This window comes from Dryobates pubescens, chromosome 12 (assembly GCF_014839835.1).
Source record: "Dryobates pubescens isolate bDryPub1 chromosome 12, bDryPub1.pri, whole genome shotgun sequence".
Taxonomy (NCBI): Eukaryota; Metazoa; Chordata; class Aves; order Piciformes; family Picidae; genus Dryobates; species Dryobates pubescens.
The window spans coordinates 26,320,009-26,346,397 of NC_071623.1; the positions used below are offsets into that span (position 1 = coordinate 26,320,009).

General features: G+C 36.5%; 1 protein-coding gene across 1 annotated transcript in view; it reads right to left on the reverse strand.

Annotated features, from left to right (window-relative positions):
* NCAM2 (neural cell adhesion molecule 2) overlaps window positions 1–26,389 on the reverse strand; it is a 198,250-nt gene that overhangs the window by 49,662 nt on the left and 122,199 nt on the right. Inside the window, exons 9-11 of the mRNA XM_054165884.1 lie at window positions 17,229–17,379; window positions 8,126–8,313; window positions 6,004–6,100 (exon numbers count right to left, since the gene is read on the reverse strand). Of these exons, the coding sequence (XP_054021859.1) occupies window positions 6,004–6,100; window positions 8,126–8,313; window positions 17,229–17,379 (436 nt within the window). The remainder of the gene's footprint in view (window positions 1–6,003; window positions 6,101–8,125; window positions 8,314–17,228; window positions 17,380–26,389) is intronic.

Below are 26,389 nucleotides of genomic sequence, written 5' to 3' on the forward strand. Positions count from 1 at the left end.
TTGTCTGCATGGAATGGAAAATATTTTTATAAGGATGTGCAAGAATATGAGCCAAAGCCCATCATTTGATTAGTAGGTACCAAATCATTTACACAAAATATAGTCTTTACTAAAGGTCTGTCAGGCAGTTGGGAGGAAAAAGAGAATCAATTTGAGCTTCCCTTGGTACTGGTACTTGAATGAAAATGAGCCAAAAATTTCTATAAAATGGGTTTAAAGATATCTTCTGCCATGATTTCTCAGGAAAGGGACACCTGCCAAAGCTGCTGTACAGGATCTGATTTGCATAACCCTTTAATAATCAGGGATCTAATCTTGCTCCAGATAATTTCTCTAGCAGTTATCAGAGTTAAGCGTGAAGTCTTACAGTTAGTATAACCGAAAATAGGTCTCCCATAATCCCCAATGCCTGGAGCTCATTGGGTTAAAACCAGCACATATTTAGTTACATGGATGAACAGCAGTACGAATCCGTATTAAAGATTCAAGTAGAATGCAAATCTCAGCTTGAGGGCTTCAAACCCTCAAATTCTTTGTTATTCCAGGAAACACACATTTATATGGGATGGTGCAGGAATTTTTTACTGTTATTAGTGAAGCTGTATTACTCTGCAGAAAGGGATTCAAGATTTCTTCCCCCAGTAGTGACAGTACCTTAATCATCATTCTGCGGACAGATTCTTCTTCTTCTTAGCAAAAATGACTGTTCTGAGAGGGGTGGGGAAAAGCAGCATTAGAATGCCACCAAGGCAATCCCAGACAGCCAAAGTAAGTCAGAATGGCACTGCTTAAGTGAAGTGGATATCAGTCACTTGGGAAGACAAATATATCTCTGCAGTACTACAGATGAATGCTCTCTGGATTTAACTGCACGTTAAAAGTTGCTGTGGATACCTGTAATATTACAAATAGTTTCTAAACACTTTTATTCCTTTTCTGTTGTCACAAGCTAAAAATGAAACAAAAAATGTTGTTTAAGGTTGAATGAATATTTAATTTATCTCAGGCTATTTTTACGTTAGCTTGTGTGTGCTCTTTTTATAAGGCATTTCACTGTTACTTCACTTTGGTGCAAAACAATCATTTGGTCAAATAAAAATGTGGCATTTACATATCCACTCTGTTCTTGACTTTCAAAATGTTAAGGAGATCTCTTTCCTTATATGTTTATGTCTGTTTATCTATAATAAACATGGCATAATGTAGAAGATAACCTTCAGGAAGAACCTTATGTTCTCTCCTGCAAACTCAAGTATAATTTCTGCAAAGGAAGATATGATTCTATTTGGTAATGAGCATAAAATTAAGCTCCTCTGAAAACCCAGTAAAATATTTTGCATAACTATTGCAATGAAATATGTTTAAAACTCATTTAAGTGTGAGATACATCCAGAACACCATTTTAAATGTGAATCCCACAATCCACACAACCCACATGTGTAGGTAACGTCCGTGCAGTTTTCAGAGTTTACCTACATCAGTTCAAAGTAAAGGATGAATCACCTGAAGATCATGTACCAGGAGGCACATTCCTACTCAAAATAAAATCAAATACTTGCAATTCCCTTAAAATAGAATCATATAACTACAATATCTTTCAGATTAGGCATATTTAGACCTTTTTCCTTAAAGATCATAAGCATAATGAACTGAATAAAATTCTGTAGTTCTCTAGTGAGTATGAATTTGATCATGCAAGGCAAAGCTGATCTAGCAGTCCTCTATCAGTTGAAATTATTTGGAGCATTGCCATGATTTTTGTGTTAGAATTGCAAGGCTTTTGGCTCAATGTTTAGCAGAATTGAAGAAAAAAATCACAAAGTTGTGTACTCTGAACTCTGAGACTGGAATAGGATAGGATAGGATAGGATAGGATAGGATAGAATAGAATAGACCAGACCAGACCAGGTTAGAAAAGACCTTTGAGATCATTGAATAGAATAGAATAGAATAGAATAAACCAGGTTGGAAGAGACCTTCAAGATCATCGCGTCCAACCCATCAACCAATCCAACCCACCTAATCAACTAAACCATGGCACCAAGCACCCCATCAAGTCTTCTCCTCAACACCTCCAATGACGGCGACTCCACCACCTCCCTGGGCCACCCATTCTATCCTATCACCCAACACTATCCAATCAACTAAACCATGGCACCAACTGGTCAATCACTCTTTCTGTGAAGAACTTCTTCCTAACATCCAGCCTAAACACCCCCTGGTGCAGCTTGAGACTGTGTCCTCTTGTTCTGGTGCTGGTTGCCTGGGAGAAGAGACCAAGGGCCACCTGGCTACAACCTCCCTTCAGGGAGTTGTAGAGAACAATGAGGTCTCCTCTGGAAGGATAGAGTAGAGTTTGTTCTTTATCCTAATAAAAGTTCTTGTTCTTCTTCCTTATAAAACAAACCAGCCAAATGAATTTTTGAGGACTTTAGCTGTGGGCAGTGATTATTCTTTTGTACACTGTTACAGAAATAGGTTGAAGGAATATATAGTAGAAAAACTATGGAATTTCATTTCTGTGATCTAAAGACCAATTAGGGATAGCACACATTTTAGTATACTTTCTTATATGTTCCACTTCTATCCTTTTGATTTTTTTTTGTCATTATAATCCTGTCAAAGCAAAGGATAATTTACCAAAAGTTCAGCCATTAAACTGAGCAATTAAAAAAACAACCAAGAAGTGTCAAACTTTTAGTCAGCTTCATCTTCTGAAGTGTCTGCCTCTCTGTTCAGTAGGAGACTGCATTCACATGTAATGGTAAAGACTTCCTTAAAAATAAAGTAAAACAAGTGTAAAATTGCATTTGATGTATTTTGTGCTCCGTGCATAAAGCTGGTTAGCTCTGTGATATGTTGGCCCATTAAGTAGCATTGGTTTAATTCCAGAAAAAAAATACTGCAGCTAATAGAGAAGTACACACAGAATTATGAGCACATGTTTATCTCCACTGGTACGCAAATGCTCTTTCAAATCTATTGCTGTCATTGCCCAACCTATTCAATAAATGACCATCATTTATCCCTGGAAATTTTCTTTTAAGGCTTATTTTTTGATAGTTTTATTGAACAAAATATTTTTCTTTTAGAGAGGTTACCTGTACTGGTGTACATGGAGAAAAAGCAGCAATAATGTGACTCTCCTACCTCCTGTCAGTATATTCCTAGTGCAGTTCTGCAGGTTTTCGTCTTACAGAATAGAATAGAACCAGGTTGGAAAAGACCTTAGAGATCGAGTCCAACCTATCACCCAACACCATCTAAACAACTAAACCATGGCACAAAGTGCCTCATCCAGTCTCTTCCTAAACACCTCCAGTGATGGTGACTCCACCACCTCCCTGGGCATTGGAATCAATGGCAAATACTCTTTCTGTGAAGAACTTCTTCCTAACATCCAGCCTAAACCTCCCCTGGTGCAGCTTGAGACTGTGTCCTCTTCTTCTATCTCATTTCTCTGTGTCTGTTGTTTTTCCCTCCCTTCTGCACTGGGGGATGCAACCAGGTTACCCTGTTGGTTCACTTTAACTACTTCACAGCAGCCAGCACTGAGCCCAGGGATGTAGGTAGCCAGAGAAGCTGCTTCACATACATTCCTGTCTTTCTATATCACATTGACTGAAAGTAACTATGTCTAAATGCTGAACAGAACAAATATCAGGACCGTGGCAAGGAAAGAGATGGGTCTGGGAGCAGAACTTTGGAGTCAAAGATCTCCATTAAGTAGTTCATATCTGCACCTTAGAATGGAGGAAAAATTCTCCTACATCTACAGGTGTGGCTAAATCTTGCCTTGCTGTCTTTCCCTGGGAAAAACTTCATTATTCTACCAAATCATTGTAAGTTAAGGGAAAACAAGGAATTATTTAAGAAACAGGAAAGTAAAGTCCTTTTCTTTGATTTTATTTTGCTTAAGTGAAAGGTCTTTTCCAACCTGTTTAATTCTATTCTATTCTACTCTGCTCTACTCCAGAGACAAGCATAGCACCTATCCCATCAGAACAAGTACAGCCAGTGCTACTGTAGAAGCAAGAGCTGTATCTGTTGCCCCAAAGGAAGAGTGTGCTACTGAAGAGAAATAGACTAACTGACTAACATCAGAAGGTTATGTGCCATCCTTTTGCTTGGTATATTTGATGTAATTCTAGAAACTCTCTACCAGTCATGAATATTTAGAAAATGAAGTTCCGAGATTTTTAGAGGGCTAAATATGTTTCCTAAATTAAGTGATGGTAAAAATAGTATGCATATAATAGATAATAGTTTACCTATTCAAAGCAATGATAACTTCTTACAACTCTTGAGATTTCTCATGTAGAGAGAGAACAGAAATGAACTGTGCCTTTCCTTAAAATTTAGAGCTTTTCTATTGCTACCTCAATTTTGAACATCATAGAAAGTATTACTTTTTCATATTTCATGCCACACATAGTACTGTTGTCCTATTAGAGAAACTCAGTTGCTCCAGTAATTGCATTAAACAAATGGGACAATGTAAATGATCAAGAACATGACTGAAGAATCTACAAACTCTTTCCTAGAAGTTCTTCTCACACACACACACACACAAAAGAGATATTGATTAGAATTGAGTGAGATAAGAGAGCAGCCCTATGACTAGATGTGCACATTTCAGCAATGTACCTCCAAAAGTCCTCTGAGCAGAGCTCCAATAAGTTTATTTTCTTATCAAAATGGCGAAAAAAAAGGGTACAGATGAAACTTTTACAATCATAAAAATATACATGTCCTACTTTAAAAAAAAAAACAAACCCACCACCTTATTTCCACCTGTAGGTGGAACTCACCACTCTGAGTTAATAGTTATTTTTTCCCAAAGGAAAAAACATAGTCATATTTTTATATTTGTCTAACCAATAATAGATGGCCCTAAAAGTATTCAGAAATTCTGTAACAATTGGTTGCAGAACACCTTAGAGCTTAAATTAATTCAAACTTGCACTCTGGGTCAAACTCTGCTTTTACACAACTAAAAGCGCAAATGAAGGCAGAAAACCTTTGCTGAAGCATTTCAGTCTTGTGTCACCCTTGGTATATCAAGAAAATAACAGGAAGAAAAAAGGAAAAAAAAGACTTTCCTAATTTTTTCTGCTTTTTATTGATTGCAAACTACACATTTCTCCACTTAAGTAATGAATACATACTGTTACAAATAAAAGAAGTATCACAGCACAGTATCACAGCATAACTAAGGTTGGAAGAGACCTCGAGGATCATCGGGTCCAACCTGTCTCCACAGACCTCATGACTAGAACATGGCACCAAGTGCCATGTCCAATCTCCTCTTGAACACCTCCAGGGATGGTGACTCCACCACCTCCCTGGGCAGCACATTCCAATGACGAACGACTCGCCCAGTGAAGAACTTTCTCCTCACCTCAAGTCTAAACCTCCCTTGGCGCAGCCTGAGACTGTGTCCCCTTGTTCTGGTGCTGGTTGCCAGGGAGAAGAGACCAACCTCTTCCTGGCCACAACCACCTTTCAGGTAGTTGTAGAGGGCAATGAGGTCACCCCTGAGCCTCATCTTCTCCAGGCTAAAAAATCCCAGCTCCCTCAGCCTCTCCTCATATGGCTTGTGCTCAAGCCCTCTCCCCAGCCTTGCTGCCCTTCTCTGGACACATTCAAGTGTCTCAATGTCCTTCTTAAACTGAGGGGCCCAGAACTGGACACAGTAGTGAGAGCAAAGGGGGAAAAAGTTAAACTAATTCCATTTTTTCCACTTTCAGGAGACTTTAAAATTAAATCCAAAGAAGATAAATATTCCGAGTGAACTAGTTTACCTTACTTTATTTTGCAACTCAACTTTTAGATAAATAAAATTAACTGTAAACTTTGCAATGGAGTAAGATGAGTGTGACTGAACTTAACTGAACAAACAAACAAAGAAACTAACCAAACCAAACAAAAAACCAAACCAACCAAACAAAAACCCAAACAAATTAAAAGAAAAAACTTAAAGGAAACAACTTTTTAGCTTACCAGCTTGACCAAGTGTATACTCCTGGTATCTTGATCCTATTCTGTTTGTGGCTGTACAATTATAACGTCCAAAATCACTGTCAGATGTGGGAGCAATCTGTAAAAAGAACACGTTTGTAATCAAATATCACAATTATTTAAACCAATCAGCAAATATATTCTCCTCAAGCAACATGCAGATGTGTTTTACTTCAGCCTGTTGAGTACATTCTCAAATACAGATCAAAATACACTGTGGCAGTTTGAGGCAGATCCTCTCTTGCCTCCCACCAGGGCAGAAAAACGAGAAACAAATGGCTTGCAGACGTGATGGTAAAGTTTAAATGGGGAAGCATTGAGTATTGTACAGAGAACTACAAGTGCAGTGACCAAAAGGATCCCAAAGCATACAGAAGCCTCCCAGCATTTCCTTTCTCCCTCCCTGAGGGTACACCCAAAACCCCCAGGGCTCTTTCTTCCTCCCCTCCACTGTTAGGCTAATCTCAGCTGGCCAGATCTGAGATTGCCATTCCCCTTTCTTCTTTTGGCATTAGGCCTAAATCAGGCCTAAGAAGCCCTGAGATAACTCCCCTTCCATTACCAGATTGGGAGCATCTCCCACGGTAGCAGCGAGGGAAGAAAGAGGAAGTGTGAGACCTTGCAGATGGATTTATAGGGAGCAGGACACTATGGGTATGAAATACACAGCTTCCTGTGTCCACCCACTGGGCTGGACACCCGCACCAGAGGTGCACCCCGTATGGTTGCAGCAGGAGGCACCCAGCCCAAATTGCCACGTACACTCACTTTCATGTTGAACTCTCCCTTCTCAAATTCACATGACAAAGTGAAATAATGGAAAATGGTAACCTTGGTCATCTTTACAACTTTACTTTCAAACAAGAGAAAAGTCCAAGAAACTTCCCTTTTTTCACAGATACTCTTTGCACAAACTGATACTTTGAATGAAATAAGCATTCAAAGGTCTGAAAATTGCTGATTTCTGTAGAGGTTGCAAGAACAGTATTTTACTTTTTATTATTTGAAGATTCACAATGCTGAAGACATGCAGGGGGGAAAAAAAGATGTAAGGCATATGGCTCAACTGGTTAATATGGATTTAAGACAGAACAGATAATAAGATAGATACAACAGGGAGCTAAAACCTTATTGGAATACAGCTTGCCTAACCAACTATTCAAGCAAGAGTAGAATGGAAGAGCACTTAGAAAGCCACATACTATAAAGCATATTTTGTATTGCTATGTTTTACATAAAATACTGTGTCCTCCCCAAAGTCCTTCCCAAAGATAACTTCAAACAAGAGTAAATCTGTCTCTCTTTAAATATTCTCTGCTACAAGAAATGAGGTTACTTGCTTGGGATCTGAAGTAGGAACCAGACTGTAATTAGCTCTGTAGTTTCTCAACCATTTCCTTATGGCAAGTGAGAAACTTATGCTAAGACATAAGCTTTATACTTGAGAGAGAATGGAGAAAACTAACTTCTTCCTCAGCTGTGTAGGAAGACAGTAACAGGTGAGATCTGGGCTGGAGACATTGCTTCCATTTTGTTGTGAGATATTTAACTAAGGACAATGATTTGCTATACACTATTGCAAAGTTGTTCACTATTTAGTCAATTCTTCTGCCCCTCTCAGGTTTTGTTCTTACATGTACCTTCTAGATAAAAGAAGGAAGCCTCCATGAGGAAACAGCTCTGCTCAAATTCAGATGCAGTTTATTATCACATAGTTCTTCAGCTTTGCTGCTGACTGAAGCCACACAAATCTTTTGGTGTATGCCAAACACATAATAATTAGTCACTTTAATGTTTAGTATTAGCCTAATGGGTTAGTTTTATAGTTATTTATATATTTATTTACTTCCAAGAAGAGCAAGTTATATTTTTGTTCATTACAGATTGAAAACTGAGCATAAGCCATGAAAATGAGGTTTACTTCCCAAAAGCTCACAAGATATATGGAGATAAACCACTTCACAAATATCTTTCTTTTAGAAAAGGTCATTATTTATTAAACTGTAAGTCTTATTCTTAAATCCACTCTATAATACTCACAATGGTGCAAAACTGGAAGAAATTAATTTATATCACCACACTGATTTCCATTGGTAAGCCTTACCTCTAAAATCAGCTTTCTTCCTGTACTGTAGGTCTTCAGATGTGTTGTGTTTTTAACTGGTAAAATTAATTTTCCTCTTCTCCACTGAACTGAAGCAGATGGATTTGCTAGCACTTCACAGCTTATATTGATGGGATTGCCTTCCCAAGAGTAATACATAGTTTGATTTGACACAAATGTTGGAGCATCTGGAAAAAGCAAGTGATACACAAGTATTAACTATTAACTGACAGGAGCCGTGTACTCCTATCCAAGTATGCATGTCCACATAGAAATTTCAACTGATTGCTATATCAATTTTTTATGGACCATGAAAATATCAGTATTCAGTCTTGAGTTTCTTGAGTGTTTATTTTGGTAGCTTTCTCTTCTGTGGTGGGTTGAAAATTCCCCCCAACATTACATTTGCCAGAACACCTCAGTTGGAAGCAAATGAAAGCTGTATTTACAAGCAAACCTACAATCTACAATGAAATGCAATGAATATGTACAAAATATACAGGATTTACAATATTTACACGTATTTACAATTAATAAACAGCACATGAACTCCCCTGGCCAAGGACCAGGGGAAGATACTAGCTTCTCCCTCCCTGCCTCCTCCTTGCCCCCCTGTACAAAAGGGACAAGAGACAGAAGTAAAGAAGTCACAACAAAAGCAGTGCAGCTGAGGTGGTGCAGAAGCAAGTTAGTATCTACCAGCCCGAGGATGTGAGAAGAGAGAGAGATTGTTTTGGTACAACTAGTTTAAGTGCCTTATTCCCTTCCAATGGGACTCTTTAGAACAATCTTTGTTTTCCTTTTTACACCCACTGGTCATTTATTTACATTTTACTACTTTCTGTTCAAGATTGGCGAACAAATTTTAAAGCCATAGCCTAAAACTACCACATCTTCTGAAACTGTTTCAGCAGAAATTCTCCAGAAGAGAATATCTGCTAATTCTATTTAGCATTAGAAAACACTAAGCCCTTGAAAGACATTGTCTCAGAAATAACAAACATTTCTTCCTGAGGACTGAAAACTCATCAGCCTGACCCTTGTTCAGAAGAAGTGACCTATGAAATATTTACATAATCTGTTTATTTGCTGACTTTACAGTGTCATCTTTTGCTATGGAGAAATTACATTCACTTTCCAAATTGTCCTAGACATGTAAAAGCTTCACCCGTTTCTCACTGGAACCAACTTATAATTTATGAAATCTTTCTAAAGAGACATATTTATTTGGGTGAATAAAACTAAAATGACAAAGAAAATATTGCAACAGGAGACTTCATAGGGTGCTTGGTTGCATGGTTTAGTTGATTAGGTGGTGTTGGATGATGGGTTGATCTTGAAGGTCTCTTCCAACCTGGTCTATCCTATCCTATCCTATCCTATCCTATCCTATCCTATCCTATCCTATCCTATCCTATCCTATCCTTTCCTATCCTATTCTATTATTTGAACATATTCTACATAATTCAGACAAAATAGTGTGTGTCAACACAATATTTAGGACAATCTTTATACCTGCTCCATATAAAATCATCACATTACCAGCAAGCAAAAAGATGGAGTATCTTCATTACAAACCTGCCTATAAATGGCTGCTTTAAGTGTACAGCCAAACACTGAGTCTGACAGAGAGGAAATCGCTGGTTTGCAAACTATGATCTTCGGATCACAATGGCCAGTAGTGACAAGAATTATTTGTTCTACTCACTGTTTCTCTGGAAAGCAGAAATAGTTTAATGGTCTCTAGAAAATGAGAGGGAGTAGCTCTTCCAACATTTCTTGTGTAAATCATATCTTTTGCTACTGAAAATTTATTTGTAATTAGGAGGACTGTGCTAATGACTTGATTCAGACAAATTCTAAAGTCAGATATTTGATTTCGTACTCACAGACCTGGAGTGATGTTTCACACAAAGAAAATAACTCTGGATATAATTTTTATGGTACAAATAAAATATGCTTCACAGTTCTTATAAAAGAAAAAAATTTAAATGTTGGAAGGAAATAACATATAAAGAGATCTTACTTTTTCTTACATGGTCTTCATCACTAATTGTGAACTATGCTTAAATGGTTACAGAACTACTATTTATCAAACAGAAGCACACAATATGTTTAATATAAAATAGAACATAAAAAAATAATAAACCTTAAAGTCAGGACTTAAAAAACAGAAGCTTGACCATTTTATGTCTACAAAATCTGATCCCCCCAGTTTTCTTGAATAAGCAAGAAACAAATGAAGTTCATAAACAGAAGAGTTATCAAGCAATTCTACAAACTGAAATTGAAGAACCACCAAGTAGAAATGTGAGGGTAGACCCTGAAGATGGACTTGGCAGTGCTAGGTTAACTGCTGGACTCAGTGGTCTTAGAGGTCTTTTCCAACCTAAGCAATTCTATGATAACAAAATGTTAAGAACACTTAAATGCATATTTGTACTGTATACAAAGAAAGAAGCTTCCATGCAGATCATCAAGAAAGTTAAAACATTTAAAAACAAAAACATGGTCTGCTTAGCTTCTATGTAACTCAGGGGGTGTCTGACAAATGACTTCTAAATAGCTAAATATAAAACTAGGAGTTTGAGTACACTCCATTAAAAAAAAAAAAAAGGAAGAAAAAAGGAGAAAAAAAAGAGACATTTTTTATATCTGAATCTTATGGTGCTGTACTGAAAAACAAACAAGCAAAGAACTGTAGAAAGGTACAAAATCATGTTATTGGTATAGATACATAGAATCATAGAATGTTTGGGGTTGGAATTGACGCTAGAAGACCAACTAGTCCAGAACTCTTGCCAGAGGCAGTGGCATCTTCCACTAGATCAGGTTGCTTAAAGTTCCATCTGACCTGCTCTTGACTCCTAGGGAGGGGGCATCCACAACTTCTCTGGGCAACATGTTCCTGTGCCTCACCACTCTCATCTCCAAAATTGTGTTCCTTATATTTAACCTGAAACAACCCTCTTTTAGTTTAAAACTTCATCCTTGTCTTATCACTACAGGCTCTACTAAAAAGTTTGTCTCCAGCTTTTTTCAATGCCCCCTTGACATGTCAAAAGGATGCAATAAAATCTCCCTGAAACCTTCTCTTCTCCAAGCTGAGCAACTCCAACCCTCCTGGCTTTTCTTCATAGGAGATGTGTTCCAACCCTCTGATCTTTGTCACTTTCCTCTGTACCTGCTTCAACAGATTCACGTCTTCCCATTGCTCAAGACCCCAGAGGTGAACACAAGTTCCCCATGTGGGGGTCTCACAAAAGGTGAGTAGAGGAAAGGAATCACCTCCTCAATCTGATGGCCACACTTCTCTTGATGCAGACTGGGATACAATAAAATTCCTAAGCAGTATTACAGGCTTGAACAGTGAGAGATGCAGTATTATTTTGGAGACCTGAGGCAACCCAAATAAAAAAGGTGCTTAGAAGGCATAAAGACTGTATCACAAAGGTACAAGATGAAGCTAAACTGTTCTATGACTGCAGGATTCTATAGGCAGTTATAACAATGGCATTTTAGAGTAGTGAATATTACGACAACACCATCAGCTAAACTCAATTGTTTCTTTTCCCAAAGGGAAAAAAGAACCTGATGGGTTAGCAATCCAATTAGGAGGAGTGATTCTGGATAACCTGCATAACAAGACAATGTAAGAGAAGCACTCTGACCTAAAAACTGTCTCTAGCATTAGATACCCTTGTTAGGTATAATGTCCAAGAACAGTGCTTCAAGAACAGACTAATACATCATCTGACTCATCCAGAAGGTAATTCCGTTAACTTCAGAGATGCAGCTCTGGTGTACGTTTGGCATCACACACAAAATTAGATATGACAAATTACTTGATTGAGCACATGTGTCCAGACAACTATAATAGTAAACTTGTTTACAGAATCAGATTAAATTAAAATCTTACTTTAAGAGCATAGGCTTTCAATCTTTTGGCTATTTGTTCCTCAAATAATTTGTTTTCCTGACTCATACAATGAAAACAACTGGGACTGTCAGGCCTAAGACACTGAGACACTTCCTGCAGCATATGGTTGGAAGCTTATCTCTTAGTTGGCTAATACTGGCATAAGTTTCAAACTACCACAGACATTAAAGAAATCACATCCTCTAGCAAATCTACTACTTTCCTTGTCATCCATCCTCTAGAGGTACATTAAGTTTTGTAACTTCCCCACAATGTGGTTAAGAGCCATCTATCTTTCTCTTGGATTTTCTCCCTCATATCTGTTTAACAATACTTAATATTTTGGAATGAATAGTTTTTCCTTGGAGATAAAGCACAAGAACCTCCCCAACAGGTACAGTAAATGTAACATATTCTTTGTAGCAGGGAATAATGTCAGAAAGACTTAACAGATGAAGGCAGATGATTAGATTTTAACATATAATCATCCTTAAAAAGGAAGATAGGAACTACAGAGCTTCAGGGTTACCAACTTCTACAGTTTTACAGCTACTAGCACAGTCATGGGGTTGCAAGGAAAAACATGCAAGATCTGCACTTGAAGTTTCTGAATATAAAAGGAAATGAAACTTATAATATACTAGTTTTGCAATTACCATGAGTAATGTAATGAGTAATTACCAGAGCTTGTGGGATTTTGTTGGTTGTTGTTGGGGGGGGGGATTTGTTTGGTTTTCTGCAAGCCAGTTCATCATTTCAAATCTTTGAAATGGGACATCTTTCTTTCAGGAAATGCCACTCTCAGTAATGTTTCCTTTACACTACCCCATTCTCTTGGTTCATCTCAAAATGCATCACAGTGCGTATTTGTGGACCATCCAGCATATCTAATAAGTGTAGTATCAATAATAAAATTGTGGAGCTTTAACTAAATTGAATGATGTGAAAACTGCTAACTGCAGCTACAAAACACTGTAAGTTATGAAAGTAATGAAAGTTATGTAAGTTATTTATATGGAAGACCAGATGCTTTTCCAAAGAACATGGCTTAACATATTTTCTCCAGTAACAGAGTATTCTCCAAAAGAATTTGCACTTGGTGACACAGAGCAATCAGAAAGATCAGAACCTTACACAGTGTGTGCATAGGAGTACATCACTGAGTGCTGCAAATACTTCTGACTGAGCTAACAACAACAGTTCAGATACAATGAAGAGCAAACTATAATGGCAAGTAGAAAGCCACTTTTAAGGATCATAGACTACTGCCCATAACTGGCCTGTTCAAGCCCTTTGAAAGGCACCTGACAGTATTACATTTACATAGCAAGTTGTAATTCACTGAGATTTGTACATTTAACTTCCTTAGGCTCTTCTGAAAGCCTCATCTCTGTGTATCTACTGCTTTGTCTCACTTTTTATCTATTTGTCCACGGTTTTTATAAAATAAAATCAATAGTTATTTCTTTACCTGGGATAAATGCATATGTAATCACTACAGACACATCTTAACACCCAATACCTAATAGACATTATATATGCCATCACACTTCTGCCATTATTATTATCCAATACACACTAGACCTTATATTTATAATAATATCTCATAGTTAATGAAATAGAATAGAATGGAATAGAATAGAATAGAATAGAATAGAATAGAATAGAATAGAATAGAATAGAATAAACCCATTAGTAAATAATATTTATAATGGTATCAATCTTTTACATTTGTTTTTCATAGTTAATATAAGGAAAACTAAATATAACTAAACAGAAAGATTACTCTGTAGGAAGAAATCCTCAAAATGCCTCTGGGATCCCTACGATTCATGTCTACCTAGCAATTACTTTGGATAAAAGACAGAGTTGTGACTGTGCCCACTTGGCATCATCCTGATAATCTCTTCCTGTCCTGCAGAACAGTTCTTATCAAAAGAAACCCAACAGACAAAAAGGATAAAGTACATAAATTCTGTGAAATCCTACCATCAGTTTAAGTCTCTGACAGGGGTCAGTAAGTCAAACAATGCGACAGTGACACCAGAACACTCTATGTCTCCATTAGACCTGCTGAACTGCACAGACATTTAAGGATATGATGGGAACATGCTCCTTTCCTGACCACAAAAACTGTCAAATATACTAAAACATATAAACAAAACTGCTCTCATTTTGTTATTAATTTGCAGAATGGCATAGGTGCATTGATTAGTCCTGTCAAGGAACAATGGAACAATATAAACAATTAAGCCTTGCTTCTTTCTACATTAATTTTAAAATATTGAGGTTCATACTGGAATATTATTAAAACTATCAAAAGTTCTGCTAAATAAGCTCACTAGTGATTAGGCAAAAAAAAAGAACCAACAAATCCAAACCAAAACAACTCTAATAAAAATTGGTTTTAAAGAGAACAAACCCAAAACAGTTGAAGTGAAATTTAAAATGTTTTGAAGGGGATTATGTAATATGTTAAATTAATATTTGCCCCCCCCCCCCCCCCCCCCGCCCCCAAAGTAATTACAATTAGCATCCTGAAAAAATATCACTTGGAAAATAATACATGGAAAGTCAAATAATTTATTCAATACTGACTTCACAGAATTTTGCAACAATTTTACATTGCAACAATTTCCATGTTGGTAACAATTGTAATTGTTGTAACAATTTCCCTCTTTTCCCATTTTGCTGCAAAAATACAAACCACTCTTGCTTAGGTTTTGAACCTGTTCCTCTTTCTGAAAGCCTGCAGCCTGCAACTTAGGAAGTGAAGTAATTGCAATGAAGGATAACTGTAGCACTCTCTTCATAAAAGAAGGCATTTGTAGCTGAGAAAAGGTCTGTTACACGTGTGACAACACAGCGTTGTATGGAAATGGTGGTAATGAGGTACTGGTGGTAATGACAGATTCTTTGAAGAGACTGTTTCACTATAGATGTTGATGACATAGACTAGACTGATGGGAAATGAAGCTGGATTGAAGACAGTTCTTTCTGGGAACACTCTTTTAGAGAATGTAAGTCTTCACCATTAGACTAATGTAATATTTGGTGAGCAAGATAAATAAGCTACAGTTGCAGTTCATATAACAGAGCAAAGTTGTTAAACAAAACAAACCCCCACACTTCTTTGACTTATTAATCAGAATATGAATGGAACAAACCCATATTGTATCAGGTCAAAAATGTCTGCATTATAAAAACACCTGACATGTAAAGGATATGGAAAAAGTTGTACTTCTGTTATTCAAAGAACACCTCTACTGGGAAATACATATTTGCTTTAAACTTCATTACTAGTTATAGTTTTTTAGACTGAGAACTCTAGTTATAGAATTTTGTTCTTGAACAAATAAAAATCTTGTGTTACTCATTAAAAATAAATATTGCAATGTGTGGTAATCTTGATGAGAGAATTATTTCTATGCTCTTTTAAAAGCTGTTTTCTCAGAAGATTTCTGAACTGTAGAAAGTTTTGTTTTGTGTCAAGAAGTGTGTACACCAAGGCATACATTTAGACTTCAAATAATATAGAATTTCATTTTCTTATACATTATATTTGATTGTTCCCAAACATACTCAAAATTGTCTACCATGCCATAATGAGAATATGCAACTTTTAAATTCTTAGCATCTTCCACCCAGAGAGGCGTCTTAGACCATAATACTGTATCCTATCAACCCAGAGCTTTTGTTATGCCCTTTAAGTATGAATTCTGTGCTGGTAATAAGTTCTTAAATTCCAACTGACCACTTCTCATAAAATGTAGTACATCATACCTCTCTCTTCTGAACAGAAAGGTATAAATGTTTAATTTTAAAACATAATGCATGCATAACCTTAATCAAGTAAGATATTTCATATGACTGGGTACAGTAGGACGAGACTTTGCAGAAATGTTCACTGGACTTGCATTGTTATCTAGGTTTTTTCTTTGCATTCATAGAAATAAAAGTGATTATCAGTGTGCCAGTGCAATCATTATGGAAACAATTGTAGTAAATTGATATCTTTCCAAAAGAATAGTAAGATATTGCTAAGTTTTAATTCCCCTCTTATTTTTATGTATGAAAGAGGAGCTATGTCAATGTCATTAATAAATACTTAGGTCTGCTACACTGGCAAATCTCCCCATTCCTAACATCCAATTACAACTCTGACAATTTCTCATTTTATTTTTACACTCATTTACTGTGTCATAATGCATTGCTTGCCTTCCAGTAAGCTAGGACCACCATCTGAATACTGAACTCACTTTCAGAACTCCTCAGGAAATCACTTAGCAGTCTCAAATGGTAACTTATCTTCCTTTGCCACAAATCGTATTCTAATTTTTATCTTCCCATTGGGAAGACTTATCTCCATTCAGAGTCTCAATCTTAAACAAGCTTAGTTAAGCAACATTGCAGATGCAAAACAAATATATATAGGAAATCTCTAGCAAAAACAGAGTAACAATGAAATATAAAAGAAATATCCTTTGCTTTTTTATTTTTCATTTTTTGAAGATCTGTGCTTCATGAATTTGGAGAACAATTTGAAGAGACGTTTTCCCAAGGAATTTGTGCATATTCCATGTTTATATCCTCTGATTTTCTTCAAAAGCAACAGCTTCCCCTCTAAGCCAAATTAATCTCCCCTTTTTTTCCTGGCTATTACAGAGTTCTGGAAAAAGACAGTCTCTAAAAGAGATTGTCACAAACTTGTAAGCTCCAGGAGGGCTTTTAACAGGAGTTAGAGAGTTGTTGAGGGATTAGTAAATCAGAGAACTATGAAAAAGACAGAAGATTTTGTTGAATCATCAAAGGTTAAGCTCAAGACTAAGCTGTTGCTCAGTTCAGTTCTCATCTTTCCCCCCTGAATACTTTTGACCCACAAGCAGTCTCCACTATCCCAGAGATTTAAAGTTAATTGTGGGTTAATACCACTGGAATATGATCAGATTAAATCCTGTCCTGTTTAAATCAGTGACAAAGGCATGCCAACTTCAGAAAATACACAATTCCTCCACAAAATTCAGTACCAAGGCCTACAGAAGGATATGCTTATTAAAATTATGCAAGTTTAAACATGAATTAGCAGTAAAAATTGATTTTCCATTGAGAATGTTGGGTTTGGGGTTTTTTTGTTTGTTTGTTTTTAAACAAATTCAAAAGAGAAAACAAAATATGAGAACTTACATTCAATATCAAGGTACATGCTCTTTTGGTGCCCACCAATTCTACTTGCAGCTTCACAGTCATATCTCCCTGAATCTGACAACTTCACATCTTTAATATGCAGCGACGATTTTCCATGCTGCCCTTTGACTTCTATACGGCCATCTGGGCTCTGTTCACATTGATTCAGGAAAAAGAAAGGTTTTACATACATAGATATGTGTGTGTGTATTTATGTATGCTTTATATATTAAACATCATTGATAAGTATGCCTGAAAGCATATCTTCAACTATGGTGAAGTTACTACTGATAGGTAAGCAACTTCTAAATTTTTCAAATAATTTAACAAATAATAAAAAAAAAGGGGGGGAAATAAAGAACCAAAAAGAACAAGGGGGAAAATCTGTTTCTGTGCCTTGCAATCAATGGAATAAGTACATGTTTAAAGGATCATTGTCAAGGTAAACCACAGTATATACTAACTTATGATGGGAATGTTGAACTAAACACTCATTCATCTTATTATGATGCCTCAGTTAATGAAAATGCATACATGCAGGACCACAGTATCTTAGAATTATCTTTTTTCTCATTAAAAATGTAACTATGAAACAAAACAATCTTCTTGAGCAATGGTCAACAGAGAAATCTAGTCACAGATTCATTTTCACTATTCACGTTTTCTTGTCAGATGTTCACAAATGATACAAATTTTCTCCACAAATGCAGATGGAATTTATGGACTTTACTTCCATAATAGGCATGGAAAAGGGCAAGGGATAAAAATGAATGCTGGCTTCTGATTTTCCAGAACATAAATTTAATATTTAGCCATTTCTTAAAAAGCTTATCCCTACCACTCTCTCCTCAAAAGCTATTTGAATTTCGAGACTATAAAAATATCAGAGAACACTTAGAAAAAAACACCAAAGCCAACCAACCAAAAACACCAAAACAAGCCAGAAACTTGTCTGTTTGACACTTCAGCCTTCTTGGAGTAGTATACCTGATAAAAAAGTACTGGTATTTACCTACCTTTGTTATTGAGGAAGGTGAAAAAGGGAGGGAAAACCAGTAACTATTTAATTATATCACATTTAAACTTGAAACATACTTTAATGTTCAGTCCTATAAATACATACCCTTAAGTTTTCTCTTTTTACACTAAATACTCACCAAGGGGCAGTGGATATTTAAGTGAGCTTTTAACTCTGTACAACTGTTTCTTCACTGAATACAGGGAAAATGCACACAATTTAGACCTTAAAATATATGACATAAAGCTGTCATATACAGCATTCTGTATGTAATAGTTTCTATGAAAAGAAAAGTTTTCCAATCCCACATCTGAATTTAGGAACACTGAATTTTGGTTTCTGTGCAAACCTCTTAGCAGAGATACATACAATAAAGGTACAAAATTCTAATGCAAAAGCAACCCAAAACCCCCATGGATTGGTAAAAATTAGCAACTAAGAGCACTTAGCTATCTCTCAAGTAATTTCTAATGCTGAAAATTATATTTTCAATATACCTTTATAAAAAGAAAAAAACTCTGAAGATATTAGTAAGCATGCTGCATTACCTACCAACAGTCTTTGATGGGAAATCATGGGAATATTATAATCCAATTTACTTAAAACAATTCTAATTTCTTATTTAAAGTAAATTTTAATTTCTGATAGACAAAGTACTTGTACTCATATAAACTACTTATATATATCATACAGTTATATAAATATATAAACCAAAATGCTTTGCATGACATAATTCATGACAGCATTATTTACTTATGGATTAGTTGCTTCCTTTTTAAAACAAACCATCTGTAGTACAATGGTAAATCTATATTTATTCATGCCTAAAATGTACACATGCCTCAGCAGTTTTAGTTCTGATTTTACCTTGATTAAAAATAGTGCCCTAAGAAGCCACATTTATAACTGGAAGAAGACATATGCTGAAACAACCTGTGACTATGAATCACAGACACAGTAGTAAATACTGTAGTAGTGATTCATCAAGAGCTGGCTTCCTAAAGCACTAAGGTAGCTCTACACAATCACGAGTAGTAGTAAACAGGTATTTGAGAAAAATGTTGTCTTTGTCCTTCCTTACCATGTGTTATAAACATACAAGGAGGAACCAAATCCCTTTTTAGTACCTTCTCCTTGCACAATGCAAAGTGTCTCTGTGTGAAATTACATTGACCTATAGCTGTAACAAAACATTTACAGTTGTCTCACCATGACTTTCTGACTTAGATCAGATTCACTCAGCTTAATTTTCTCTTTCCAGTAACAGGTCATTAGAAGCATATATGGAAAAGAGAAAAAAAACCAACTAAATTAAACATATCTATTCCAAATGGTAATGTTTCATTGTCTGAAAACCAAACATGATTCCTATAAAAAGAGTTAAATAAATTATGACCCTCACTAAAATCACTAACAGTATTTATATAGAAGTATAAAATTTGCAGTGCTGTATTGTATCTGATCACAAAGGAAAACTGTATCAGTTCAATACCAATCTCAAATACTGTAATTCGCTGTAAAATTCACTATATATGCCACTCTAACTAATTCCACACATTTAAAACCACAGATATGAGTTCTAACTCATGTCTAAAACCCCAAAAAAGGTAATTAAAAGAAGGAGAAAAAAATTCTAAAGATCAAATACCTCTTATAGTAACTTCTCAGTCTTGTCTTTAGTTTATCTAACTATTTTCTAATACAGCTGGGGGAAAAAAATTGGTCTGTACACAAAATGATTCCATGTTCTCATGTATGTGAAAAAATATTCATTCAAAAGTGACAGATGTAATACAACTCAGATTTATAGTTTGGGGAAAAGAAAACAACAACTTAATAAACACTCTGAATGATAGGAGATGTTTGCATAACCATATCATCTATTCGCAGCATCAAATATATGGTAGAAAGCATTTTGAGAGGGATCTGTTAGGTTAAGCAAAGTCTGCTAACCAGAACCAAAACACACAGGCAAAAAAATTTGGCCCAAAATTGTCATAAAGATATGTATTTAATGAAGCAAATTTCAACTTTTTCAAGAAATGGTCTAAAAATGTTTACAACAGTCTCTCTGAATTTGCTTATAAAATGATCTAAAATATATGATGTTTCCTGCTGCATTGCTCTGTATGTGTATCATTGTACTGTGGATCCTTCATGAACGGTTGAAGTAGTCTTGCTCTCTAGTCCTATTGTGCAGATGGATTAGTGTGCAATTCCTTTTTTCTTTTTTTCCTTCCTCCTGCAAACGTGGTACAATAACTGATCAAAAATACACTGTTTGGCTGTCATTCCTGAAGACAGAAATAGCTCACAGGGAACAAGAATGCAAATACAAACCAAGAAAATTCCATGAATAAATGAATTTTCAAAATAAACAAAAGACAATGTTCTGAAGCAGATGCCGATGTGTAGAGATGTTTCCCAGAATATTTTGAGTGAATGGATGCCAAAGAAAAATGCTAGATACTATGATGAATTTTCACAAGGTCTTAAGAATTACTATTGTGCCTGGAATATATTGTACCATAGTGTAACTCAGTTAATAGAGATCTGGCAAAATGAGTCAAGAACATACTGTGTTAACACACAAAAAGAACAATAACAGCGCTGTCACGCTGAAGCACAGCTAGGAACAGACATTAGGAACACAGTTGAGACACAGAAGTTTTCTTTTTTGGAACAAAATTGCATAATGCAGTCTTAGCCCATAGTAAAAATGAAAAACATGCAAGTTATATTCTCCTGTTCTTGTAAACTGGAATGTACCAACAATGATGATTTCTATGTGTATACTATCCATACCATCAGTCATCTTATTTAGCTTTGGGCAGCAAATACAGAGTCTCAAACAAGAGCAGCACTGATCTTTGGACTTGCACCCACCAGACCTTTATAGCCCTTGGTAAAACCTCTCTGAAGCTTATTACCCTCCTGCACTAAGTATGGGGAGCATACATTAGCACCACGTGTGGCACTGTAATACAACAAAAGAGGAAGAGACAGCAGACATGGAATACAAAGTACACTGCACCAGCCTAGTAGTCCTCAGCAGAACTCCTCATTTAGGAAAAAAAAACAAGTATTGGAGCCGCTACTGGTGACAAACCAAAATCCCAGTATAATCTCTATGAATTAATATGCCAGTGTCTCTCAGGTCTGTCTGAAATAATAATGGACACCTACTAAATTGGAATTATTATGGTGTTTTCTGCTAGACTAAGTCCATGTGTTTTTATTTCTTAGTATTAATAGAGTATAAAGAAATTAAACACAAAACCTAAGCAACCAGAACAGTCTTTGTGAATCAATACTCATGATTTCTTTTCACCTGTATCACACATATCAATGTGAAACACAAATAATCAGTGAAGTCTGAAAAACATATGCATTCAACACAGTTTCATACAGATATCTATATATTTCTTTACAAAGATCACTAAGCAAGTATGTTAACAACTGTTTACACTTGAAGATGTTGGAAGAATAATTTCAATAAGCAGAGCATTTTATGTTCTGAAAATGGTAAAGGCAGACAAAGTCTTCAGAAGTTATCATTTTACAGCATTTTGGAAATAATAAAAAGAAATCAAAATATTTGTCATCATTAATGATAATCACAAAATTTAATAGAATTAATAAATAAATATGGGTTTTGGGGAGGTTTAGGGGTAGGTTTTTTTCTCCCCACCGTAACCTCATCACCAGCATCACTTGAGAATAATTCTACAGATGGCATAAAATTAAACACAAACATTTTACTCTGGTAAAATCCTTGTCATGCTACATATGTTATTCTACTACCTGATGTTTTCTGTCTTGCTTCCCAAACTTCTCACATGACTTGAAGTTCCACACATGAATATTTCCAAAGTCCTGACTGGCTGATGGTGACCTGATTGGTTGATGCACAGCTCCAAATCCATGTTCCAGCGCTCTCAAGGAAGTACTAGAATGACAGTAACTGCATTTCAGGGGGTCCACGTGCAAAAAAGATTATGGATGTGATAAAAGCATCCACAAAGGAAAAAGAACAGTTTCTGGGACAGAATAGTCTGTTCAAGCACCATGGAGTATTCGATCTGTGCAATTCCCTTGCCACTGCAGTTAAAAAACACACAAAAAAACAAAAAACCCCCAAGCCCCCAAGTGTTCAGAAGGGGGAAATTAGCTGATGCTGATGCTTAGAAATCCTCATCCTTTTTCACGTGTAGAAAGTTGCACTTGGGGAGAGGTGGATGGTGTGATTAGTGCCTGAGTTTTATTTATCAATCAATTTTCCAGCTCTCACTGAGGAACTGTAGCACCAAATGAGATGAAGTTGTATGGCTGCCAAAATGAGCATTTTGAGTTGGCTGAAAGCAGGAGTGGGAAGTGAGAACAGATGCAGAAATTTGTGACTTGTCTGTAGGTGGCAATATTATTTGGTTGGTTACAGCAGCTGTGACTTTATCTTGATTATCTTCCCATTTACAGAGTTTACCATTTGGCTGATTCCTTCATCCCTTGAAGTCCAGGTTAAAGACTGTAAGCAAAAAATCCTTGCATTTTAAATCTAGACAAGTAGAAATAGCTTTGTTTTTCTTGTAATGTTTAAAGCTTATTTGTGATCAAGGTGTTGTTACTGACCATAGTTAGACCGCTGCAGGTCAGTTTTGCTTGTCACAAGTTTACCAAACGTCTTCTGACACCTCGTGTTCTTCAGGACTATTTTCAATAGGCATTGCGTGTGTTAACAACAGAAAAGACGAAGAAACAGTGGCTTAGAATTGAGAATGTTGTTTCTTTTGTAAACCATGGTGCAACATACTTAAGAACAGTCACTCTGAGAACATACAACTTGAGTTAAAACTGTAGGACTCTTTGAAGTTCCTCCAAAGCAGCTGCTGCAGATGTACGTGGCAGAAGATCCTCACATTGCTCGGGCAGAGCAGGGGATAAGGAGATAAGAGGGGGATGGTAAAAAACCCAACACACTGAATCGGTTTGAATTTTATGCCTAGCTCTTCATTCTTCACATCAAATTGACAAAAAAATGCCAACTTATCATGTTATCTTGGTCAAATTCCAAGTATGCATCACTAAATTTTCAAGGGGAACACAAATAACTGAGTAACAGAATCATCTTGGGAATTTCATGAATAATAATTATTTTTAGGAAGCTTTCTGACTTCAGGTTGTGCTGATAGTCACGAGAGGCAAACTTCAGATCACATGCTTCAGGCTGACGTTTCTTATACATGAGATTTTATCAGATCATAATTGCTCATGAAACTGTTCCTTGAAGCACCATGAAAGAACTTCAGCAACCTGACATGGTGATACTAAATCAAGATAAAATTCCAGAAATCTGTTAAATGTAAGTGACCAGCAATTCCTAGTCTGAAAATCTACCTTTGATGATGAGAAAGGGCTGTTAGTCACAACAGCCAGCATCGTGTAGAAGCTGATGGAAGCTCCCTTCTGGATTATGGATGGTATATTCAGTATATTTCCCATTCTCTTCAGGTAAATGTATTCTATCCATGCACCTGTTGGAGACAGCAGAAAATTCCAGAGTATTGCTACGTGCATATGCCTTAATGTCCAGTGAATCAGAATAATGCTACAGCAGTGTCTTGGGCTTCAGCGATTTTTATAGGAGACTTTGTGATTCTTTTAGAACTGCAGCTCATTAAATATTTATGTCAGCATGCTGCAAATTCCTGAATTTGTTAGGAATCTGGGTTTCCACAAGAAAGAAATTATTGAAGAACCTATTGTTTGTAGATCTATAGTGTAACACCAGGGAAGTGACAAAAAATTAATCTTGAAGAAAGAAAAAAAGTATCGTTGTTTTGATTCTCTGTTCATCTGCAGACATAGCAGTTACTTTTAAAGAATTCAGATTGGAAATAGTAGAGAGTTATATGCAGGTCATTAACAGCATGTATAATCTCAGGAACAATGTATTCTTGAATGCTTCATAAAACTTTTAGCAATTATGATGTGATATTTGATTGATTTATGCTGGCATTTCTTTCAAACTGAAGTTGTTAAGTAATGAGATGACACAGGATGTCCAATACAACATAACTACTCACTAAGACATGAAACAGAGAACTGAGCTTTTCTCCTTGATTGGCTTTTACTCACAAAAGAGTACAAAAGAAAAATAATAAAGGGAGGAAAATATGCTGATCAGCCATTCAAGATTACTTCTGCTGAAGATGCAAATCGCAAGGAAGTAATGGTTAATGATTACTGGCAGAATTATTAGCATCATATGAAAAAGCTTGCAGAGAAAAACAAGCATCAATGTTGGCACAACAGTAACCACTAATGAGTGTTTGTAACAGAAATATTACAACTGTAATGTACTTTGCAATTAGGAATTGTGTTCCACTCATACTGGTTTTAACAGTTTTAGTCCTACAAATTTTGATGATCTCAATCTGCTCCAACACTGCTTTGAATCCACTAACATAGGTGGCTTGGACTGAGAATAGTAAAATTCTCAAGCACAAGACCATGAAGCACGATGTTCTTATCCAATACACAGCTCAGATAAAACAGCCACTAAACCCAATGATTTACTGTACAGTTACATCATACTTCAGACAACCAAATTTTATTGTAACAATACTTTGGAGAAATAAAAATGAGACACAGGTGACTGTCCCCCAGATTTTTAAATCTTTAAAATGTTTGTGAAGCATTTGCAACTTCAGTGCAAATTGGAGTCACAAGGTCTTAAAAAGGATGAGTAAGGGATAACTCTGACATAAATACACAGTTCTAAAAATGCATCTATTCCTGGATCTAGGACTGCTCAGGCACAAAATACTAACAGATTTCCCAGACTTTATTCCTCAGTGATTGCTCAATCTCTGTGCATCTGAACAAGAATAATCACTATTAAATGTGTAAAGCATCAGTAGCAACAAGTATGACTATTCTGACTAGAAGCCTCAACCTGATCCTGTCTCTGTCTATGTCAGCTCAAACCTAAAGTAAAAATTATTTCAGCTGTAGAAGTAACTAGTACAGAGAAACTGTATCACTGCACTACACCAAACTTCCCACTGTGAGTTACAGAACTGTGAAAAGAACAAGGAAATAGCAAATGCTAGGATTCCAGCTTTCCTTCAGGGAAAGGATAAGGCTGAGGTACTCAATGACTTTTTTTGCCTGCATCTTCACTCACAAGGGCTCTAAGCACACCGCTCAAATTACAGCAGGTAAAAATCCAGAACTGGGAAAATGGAAAACTGCCTACTGTAAGTGAAGGTCAGGTTTGAGACAACCTAAACAATTTCAATGTGCACAAGTTCATGGGGCCTGAAAAGATCCATCCATGGGACTTGAGGGAATTGGCAGATTAAGTTGCCAAGCTGCTTTCCATCATATTTGAAAAGTCATAGCAATATGGTGAAGTTCCCACTGACTGGAAAAGGAAACATAACATAACCCCCATCACTAAAAAGCAAATAAAAAGGAAGACCTAGGGAACTACAGGCCAGTCTCACCTCTGTGAGAAACGCTGATAACTGTGATCCTAAATAATATTGTGTATTCATATTGTAGTTATTATATTTGTCTAATCATATGACATGCTAATTCTTCCTCCCCTTTTCTACATTTAAAAGCCCTAAAGGAAGCAACTGTAGTTTCTGATGAGATTCTGTACTTATTTTCACATTTTCTAGATTAAAGCACAGAGAATAAATTTTAATCACCTTCAAATGAGGCTTCTGGCTCAGTACTGAAGGTATGGCCTAACCAATGCGGTGTACAGGGGTGCAATGACTTCCCTGCTCCTGCTGGCCACACTATTCCTGATACAGGCCAAGATGCCATTGGCCTTCTTGGCCACCTGGGCACACTGCTGGCTCATGTTCAGCCTACTATCAACCCGTACCCCCAGGTCCCTTTCTGCCTGGCTGCTCTCCAGCCACGATGACCCCAGCCTGTAGCACTGCACTGTTGTGGCCAATGTGTAGAACCTGGCACTTGGATGTGTTAAATCTCATGCTGTTGGACGCTGCCCATCTCTCCAGTCTGCCAATGTCACTTTGCAGAGCTCTCCTACCCTCTAACAGATCAACACGTGCCCCCACCTTGGTGTCAGCTGCAAATTTACTGATGATGGACTCAATGCCCT